Source organism: Nicotiana tomentosiformis, chromosome 12, assembly GCF_000390325.3.
Source record: "Nicotiana tomentosiformis chromosome 12, ASM39032v3, whole genome shotgun sequence".
Lineage (NCBI taxonomy): Eukaryota > Viridiplantae > Streptophyta > Magnoliopsida > Solanales > Solanaceae > Nicotiana > Nicotiana tomentosiformis.
The window spans coordinates 499,688-508,450 of NC_090823.1; the positions used below are offsets into that span (position 1 = coordinate 499,688).

The following is an 8,763-nucleotide window of genomic DNA, read 5'->3' on the forward strand; positions in this document are numbered from 1 at the left end:
AAACGCCATAAAATGAACCCGAAAATCACAGTGAAGCAATGAGTATTGGTCACCAGGACATTTCCTTAGACATACAAAATTTCAGGCCAATCAGAGTCTGCCAAAAGAATTCTACAAAATTAACATTCACTGATACACAAAAAAAATGAAAATAGTTATAAATTCATGTTTATAACCCCGAAATACTAACAAATGAACTCGAAATGCAAAAAAGAAATATTAGCAATGGAAAAATCATGAATATTAGTCACTAGGCCGGTTCCTGTGGACTTACAAAATTTCAGGCCAATCAGAGTCCGTCAAAATTTTTTACAAGATCAGCATGTACTAATACATATGAAAAAGTGAATATAATCATAAATTCGTGATGCATGACCTCGAAACACCAGAAAATAAACTCAAAAGTCATGACGAAATAATGAGTATTGGTCACTAGGCTGTTTCTAGTGGACACACAAAAGTTTAGGCCAATTAGAGTCTGCCCAAAAAATTCTACAAATGAGCATGTACTAATACATACGAGAAAGTGGATATAATCATAAATTCGTATTGCATGACCTCAAAATGCCAAAAATTAAACTTGAAAGTCCTGTCGAAGAAATGTGTATTGATCAATAGGCCGTTTCCTACGAACCTACAATATTTCTCGCCAATCAAAGTCTGTCAATTTTTTTAATTAGAGTTCGTAAAAAATATTCTGCAAAATCAGCATGTACTAATACACATGAAAAAGTGGATATAATCATAAATTCATATTGTATGACTTTAAAACACTAGAAAATAAACTCGAAAGTCACGGTGAAACAATGAATATTGGTCATGTAGTACCCCCGAAAATTTTGAAGTACGTAAGCGCTATTAAGAAAGTTGATGTGCCCTAATTTTATTATTTTGTGCGCAGACGAGGACTATTAACATGATGGATATCAATTGGATATGATAATAAGTGTATGAGGCATATTATAAGTGATGTGGGGTCTAAGGATAGCCCTAAGTCCAAGTCAAGTTAGAAATTACATGATAGACTAAAGTTCCAAATGAGTATGCATATGACCAAACTTTGGACGCGTATGTCTACATATATATATGGAGTTATATGATAGACAACCTATAAAATGAAAGATCTTTGAGTCTAGATTCTAACACTTCAAACCGTTTGTCATTTGGACATTCCTACAAGAAGTTATGACCAAATTACCAAAGGCTGGCAGAAGAGTCTGCGGATGCTAAGCATCTGGGGCCGCGTTCAAAAGAAAGACTGGCAGTAAAGTGCTGCCATAGCATCCAGGTCCACATCTGAGCTTCAAAGAGGAGTGAACCGAGGATGCGAAGCATCTGAGGCCGAGTCTGAATCCCAGAAATCTGGGCCTATAAATACAAGGTCGGGGGAGGAAAGTATTTTGAGTATTTGGGGGTTAGGGTTCTTGAGGTGGGGGGGGGGCGATTTTGAGCTCAAATCAAGTCCAATCAACTAAGGTAAGTTGTTAATGATGTTTTGGATTTATTCTTACTCAATATATATAGTTCTAACATCATTCTTGCATCCAAATGCTAGATTTCATTATCAAATCCTCAAGAACACTAAAATCACCAAAGTTTTGATTTTTCAAGATTGAGCTACTAGAGGTGATTTCAATACTTCAAACTCATTTATTATGAGTAGTTAGAAGTATTTGAAGCATTTGTTACAAGTTTTAATGGTTGAAAGATTGGATTATAAAAATCTAGTTTATTGCATGAATAGTACTTTTGAGAAAATAAGAGAGAAAATGAATGGTAATCTTGGCGATAACATTTATGAATACAATGAACCTATGGAATTATTTGTTAGCAAAAGATGGAAGTGATCAACTAAGTAATCACCTGAATTGTATATTTTGCAAGTGTTAATTATGGAAGACGATAAATAGTAACTTGGTGGCATTGGACAATTGATGTAGTATCATTAATGACTTCGAATAGGTATTAAAACATAAGAATGAAGTTGAACAGCCTAGCATGTAAATCTATGTAGCGATTTGAGTTGTTGGAGGCTTGTAGACAACTTATGAACTATATGTGTATATTAATCAATATCTTATGTCATATTTTGATATAATTAGGATATCTAATTGTAGATATCGACTTGTTGGTGATGTTGAGCATTTTAATCAACATTGGAATGATGGAGGAGGATTGAAGGCTTGTGAATGTTAATAAAGCGAATGCGAGGTAAGTTGATTAAAACTTACTCTTCTTAAGGGACTTTCTCTAAAAGCAAGTTTCGAGTTAATACTTAAGTTGTTTGCAAATGTGCTTTCGTGCTTATGGGGACAAACAAGTACGGATGTCTCCATGTATTAAAATATTATGTTGCATATGTAGTGTCATGTTGTTTTATAAAATTTAATTTTACATCTTGTTGAAAAAATGACACTCAAGGTAAATGTTATAAGTTTTTATCAAAACTTATGTATTGACAAAAGTATACATATTTGAGTGCTAAAGATAATGGAAAGTATTTCTTTTGGAAATTGATGAGCAGAATGACACTTGTGGTATCTTTTAAAGATTGATGTTAAATTGCTAAAAGCTTTAGCATGTAAAAGGTTGTTTATTTAATTTTGGTTCAAATGATTTAGATTTTCTATAAATGCTATGAGTTGATAAAAATAGATCCTTTGAAGCTACTATGCTATGAATCTATTTTTGAAGTATCAAATATTTTGGGAGTTACTTGTGTTCACCGAAATTGACTTCAGATATATTGTGTTTGTTGTCATGAAACTACATATGCCGGTGTAGGCATATATGGCCACTTTGTGGTATAGACTATGGCAGAGTGCTCTCCCTCGAGAGAGTACTATTTTGTGCTATTATTAGCATGGCTGAGTCGATTCGTACGACACTACGATGAGACGACCTGAGCAAGTAGGGTATATGATACTTGCCGCTAGGTACATAACCTAGTTGATCTTCTTATGTCGGTGATGGTAATGATTTTATCCAAAATCTTGGATTGATGTAAATATTTTTTTTAAGCAACTATACCACTCGGCAGCACTTGCCTAGTTGCTAATATATAAATAATTCCAAAATGGGTCCAAAGCTTACAAGATGTCCAAACCAAAATAGAAGTTGCATGAAGCTACTAGCTATTAAAAGATAGAAAAGCTAAAATCTAATGAACTAGCTATTACAACATGATAAGTTGAATGCTTTCTTCTCCTATTAGTGTATGTGAATCCAATTGTCATTGGCAAATACCAAGCAACACCTATCAAGATCTCACCAGGCGCCAGGGTATACTGTCCATAGGCTAAAATGAATTCCAAACATCTCCACCACAGAGTTGAAGCCAGCATAGTCTTCCAAGTGTAGCTACTCTATGATCTCCATATGTAGTGGACTTATTTTGTCCAAGTATTAATCATGTGCTCACTCATCAAAATTAATATGTAGAAGATCAGCCTGGCTTTAGGCAGGCTTTGCAAGGCAAAAGCCAGGGTTGAGCTGGCTTTAGGCAGGATTTGCAAGGCAAAAGCCAGGGTTGAGCTGGCTTTAGGAAGGCTTTGCAAGGCAAAAGCCAGGCTTGTACTGGCTTTAGGCAGGCTTTTCAGGGCAAAAGCCAGGCTTAGGCTGGCTTTAGGCAGGCTTTGTAAGGCAAAAGCCAAGCATGAGCTGGCTTTAGCCAGGCTTTGCAAGGCAAAAACCAGGCATGAGCTGGCTTTGCAAGGCAAAAGCCAGGCATGAGCCGGCTTTGCAAGGCAAAAGCCAGGAATGAGCTGACTTTAAGCAGGCTTTACAAGGCAAAGGCCAGGCTTTGAAATTGTGCCTTTTTGTGATCTTGTAAGCTTAGATCCTTCCCTACTAGAACCTTTAATATACACATCATTCTAAACATTGCTAAGCCATCCTCAGATTGAGAATGAAAGCATGCTAATACCACTGAGAAATGATTCAACAATCTCCAAAAATACCACATATAGGTTTGTGCAGAGTCCAATCCTGTGAAGCTATCAGTCTGGGGTTCTTCTCTTTGCTATCCTAACCCTAAGGTTAGGTGATTGAGATTTGTCTAGATTGATCAACCTCCTCCCTGCACTAGGAAGTTCAGAGAATGAATGAAACTCAGATGTACCTGCAAAAGAGAACACAATGTTAGCTATAAAATCCGCCACTGAGTTGCCTTCTCTGAACACATGTTGAAAGATCAAATTGAAGTTGTCCTTCATCTCTATAATTTTCTTCACATCCTGTGCAATTACCCAAGGAGGATCCCATTCCCTTTCTATCGCCTTCTTCATCACCAATGAATCAGTCTCCAGTATGAGAGGGTGAAGATCATGCTCCACACAATATTCCAACCCTTGAAGAATAGCCTTTGCTTCAGCTACAACATTAGTTGTCACTCCCAGGTCTACTGCCCTAGCATACACCACATCACCTTCATCATCCCTCACACAAAAGCCTAGGGAGCTAGGTCCAGGATTGCCCTTTGAAGCTCCATCAGTATTACATTTGTACCAACCATGAAAAGGAAGCTGCCGTGTTACTCTTGTAGTGATCAATATAGGTTTATATCCTTCAAAGTATTGAATCATGTCTGGCCATAACAATGGAATATTAGGGATCCAAGCATACCTCACCCTTTCCAGTTGATGCAATGTCCTATTTATCTCATGAATCACCCTATTTGTGGACACTGAACCACCATGTTTACCTGCATTTCTTCTCTTCCAAAGCTCCCAAGTGATGATAGCTGGTACTGCTTGAAATAGTGGCTTTAATTTTGGACAACACTAAGCATACAACCAATGCCTTATAATATGCTTTAATTGAATCAATTGCACAGAAATTCCAACAGCCCCCATGAACAAGTTCCATACCTTAGAGGCAGTAGGACTTATAACAAATATATGCTCAATGGATTCCTCTTGGGGCTGCTGACAACACCAATACCTAGACATCACCATTTGCCCTTGCCTTCTCCACATGTCATCAGTGGCTATTTTCTGCCTCCACAATCTCCACAAGAAGAAGGATATCTTGAATGGCAAACCTTTAATCCACATTAACTTGAATTCCTAATTAGGATCAGCCCTATGCCTTAATATTTGCCAAGCACTGCTAACACTGAACTTTCCCGAAGGAGTTGGCATCCAGTATGGCCTATCCCAATATCCCTCACTGCCTTCATAATGCACATTTAGCCTTATATGTTTGGCAATTTCCTCATTGAATGTTTGATCTAGCAGCTGATCATCACATGCTTCCCCTTGTCGCAGTTTTGCCACCTCCTGAAGATCTTCATTGATTGGAAAGTCTTCCGGTAATACGTGATAAAGTGCACCCAATCCAGTCCAATTTTCATGCCAAATATTAGTTGTTCCACTCTTCAATTCCCATATGATCTCGTGTTCTACTTCTTCCCTAGCATTCAGCATTTGTCTCCAAACATGAGACCCTCCCCTAAAATGCACCACTGTTGGTAGCTCCTTCTTGCAATACTTATTCCACATGAAATTAGGCCACAAATATTTTGTGGTCCTAAACCTCCACCATAGTTTAGCAAACAGTGCCCTTGAGACATCATTTAAGGACCTAAAACCTAGACCCATTTCCTCTTTAGGAAGGCAAAGATTCTGCCATGAAGCCCATTGTATGCTTCTCCCTTCTTCATTTGTGCTCCAAAAGAACCTAGCAAAAGTCTTATGTAGATGCCCCATGATGCTGTTTTGTGGATCAAGGACTGGTAACATGTGAACTGGCATACTTTGCAACACACTAGAGATGAGTGTTGCCTTTCCTCCAAATGACATCAGCTTTCCTTTCCATGAATGCAATTTATCCTTCACCTTCTTGATAAGATCCTCATAATAGTCCTTCCTCCTTTTAGTGTACAAAATAGGACACCCTAGATATATGAAGGGGAATTTACCTCTTGCAAATCCTGTAATAGCTCCAACTGCCTGAAACAATCCATTAGCAACCTTTGAATGCATGTAGTATGAACTCTTATCTTTGTTGATCATCTGACCTGATATTTTCTCATAGTTCCCCAACACTGCCATAATCTTGCTCAAAGAGGGAGGATGAGCAGATGCAAAAATTATCGTATCATCAGCATATGCCAAGTGGTTTAAAGGATCAGACCACTTAGGCATTCCAAATCCCACAAATGACTTGTCTTCAAAGAGCTTATTCAAAGACCTGGAAAATACCTCAGCTGATAGAATGAACAATGCTGGAGATAGGGGATCCCCTTGTTTCACACCCCTTGTCGACTTAAAGAACCCTGAGGACTGCCAATTCACCAATACTGAATACCAGTTATTTGACATCAAGTTCCACACCATGTTGATGAAGTGTTCAGAAAATACCATATTCCTTAGCACATGCAATAAGTACTTCCATGAAACCCTATCATAGGCCTTAGCCATATCAAGCTCGATCACCACATTAGCCGGCTTTCCCCTTAACCTTATGTTAGTGACAATTTCTTGAGTCAATAAGATGTTCTCAAATATACTCCTACCCTTTACAAATCCGGATTGATTAGGAGTTATTAGAGATGGCAAAAAACTCTCCAATCTGTCATGTAACACCCTAGACAAGACCTTGTTAATGAAGTTGCTCAAACTAATAGATCTTAAGTCAGAGAAGGTCTCAACTCTAGGTTTCTTGGGCAGCAACACTAGATTGGTGTGAGTGATAGATTTAGGCAATGCAGCTCCTCCATAGAAGTGTAGCACCATGTTGTGTATATCAGCACCAATAACATCCCAGCATGTTTGATAAAACAGGCCACTGAATCCATTAGGACCACTAGCACTCTCCCCACTAAGCTCAAAAACTGTTGCCCTTACTTCTTCAATTGTTGGCAATCTGCTAAGTTTCAAATTGTGATCCATAGTGACCATTGAAGGTACATTATTGAGCAAGGAAAATTCAGAAGCATCACCTTCATTTGTGAACTATTTTTGATAGAAGTCCACTGCAGTAGTAGCCAATTGCTCCTGGTCTTCAATCCATACCCCACTGCCACTTTTGATCCTCTTCAGTTGTAATTTCTTTCTTTTGCCATTGACACGATTGTGAAAGAAACTTGTATTCCTATCTCCTTCAGCAAACCAAGTCATCCCAACTTTTTGCTTCCAATACTGCTCCTCAATACTCAAGTATTTCTTCAATTCAAATTGAGCCATTTGAAGCACAATCCTATTCTCAGTTGTAGGCTCTTCTTCAAACAACATCTCCTTCACCCTAACAATGTCCTCCAAAATATCCAATTGCTTGAAGATATCACCAAATGTTTCCCTACTCTATTTTGAGAGTACTGCCTTCACCCTCTTGATATTCTGCTTGAACATCAAAAATGGATCCCCTATGAAATCAGCTTCCCAATTCTGCCTCACCACATCCATAAATGTAGCATGCTTTGTCCAAAAGTTCAAGAATCTGAAAGGCTTGACAAAATTGGTTGTCTGCACCCCACATGCATTAGCAATGGTGCATGATCTGATCCAGTTCTGATTAGATGCTTAACTTCAATAGTTGGCAACATGTTCTGAAATGGCAAATTCACAAAAATCCTATCCAATCTATTGAATATACACTCAGCATTGGATCTCCCATTCCACCATGTGAATGGACTTCCTTTGTACCCTTGCTCAAACAAACTATAAAATTTACATAAAATGCAAAATCCTCATATTCAGGAGGGTGTACTGGAAGTCCCCCTATTTTCTCATCTTCATGCAATATCACATTGAAATCCCCTCCTACCAACCATGGTAATTCCATATCACTTGCTAAGTAATATAAGTGATCCCACAAATCCAACCCCTCTATTGCTGAACATTTTGCATAAACAAATGTCATCATCATGTGCTGCCCCAAGTCATGATGAAACACTCTCACAGTCACCTGTTGCTCAGTATCCTCCACTAATTCCCATTCAACCACTGCATCGAAGAACAACCATAGTTGCCAATTAATATTTGCATAAGCAGTCTCCATATTCAACCTCCTTTTATATCTATTAATGAGTCCCTTCTTTTGAAAAGGCTTCATCAATGCAACTACACAAAAATTATGCTCCCTATTCATGTTGATCACCCTAGGAAAGGCCTGTTGTGTATTCACAGACCTTATATTCCATATTAATGTTTTGATCATCATCATTTAGATAGAGAAGCTGACCTCCTGGGCATTATTCTTAAAGGTTGTGGTGGATCTTTACTCTGATTCTTCTTAGTTTTTTTACCTCCTTTAGCGCTAGTTGTGGGTGATAAATACCCTTCCTTAGCCACTTGTTTGAAGTTTTCTGCAGTTGATTCATCATCTCCTTCATCCTCCATTGGATTTTGTCTCAATAAGTCTTCATCAATTGGTGTCACATTGTGTGTAACTAAATCATGTAAATGTTGTAGAGGAGTCTTAAGTGGAACTTTAAGATGTAGCTGCATAATTTGATCGGTGCCAGATTCCATAGGCACTTCCTCTATTTCCCCCGATGCTCTTGGAACAATTGCCCGCTCATCAGCCTGCTCATACTTCTTGAATTGTAGCTCATAGACACTGCTTAGCCCAGGAGTTACTGTAGCAGTCTGCTCTGAAAGCACTGTTCTAGTGAGATCACCACCCTTCCCATTGCTTGAAATTTGGTCTGAACCAACTATATCATCCCAAATCTTCACATAAACATCTCCATCAAGTTTGTTCTCTGATGCATACACCGGAACACCATCTATATAGGCCAAAATCTCTCCAGTTGCACTA

General features: G+C 38.3%; 1 protein-coding gene across 1 annotated transcript; it reads right to left on the bottom strand.

The window, feature by feature from the left end:
- Positions 1 to 5,066: 5,066 nt before the first annotated feature.
- Positions 5,067 to 8,001, bottom strand: LOC138903642 (uncharacterized). Its single transcript, XM_070192067.1, has 5 exons — positions 7,597 to 8,001; positions 7,320 to 7,466; positions 6,735 to 6,956; positions 6,204 to 6,518; positions 5,067 to 5,951 (listed from the first exon to the last, which is right to left on the bottom strand). The coding sequence occupies exons 1-5, from the start codon at positions 7,999 to 8,001 to the stop codon at positions 5,067 to 5,069; spliced, it is 1,974 nt and encodes a 657-aa protein (XP_070048168.1).
- Between the last annotated feature and the right edge of the window lie 762 nt (positions 8,002 to 8,763).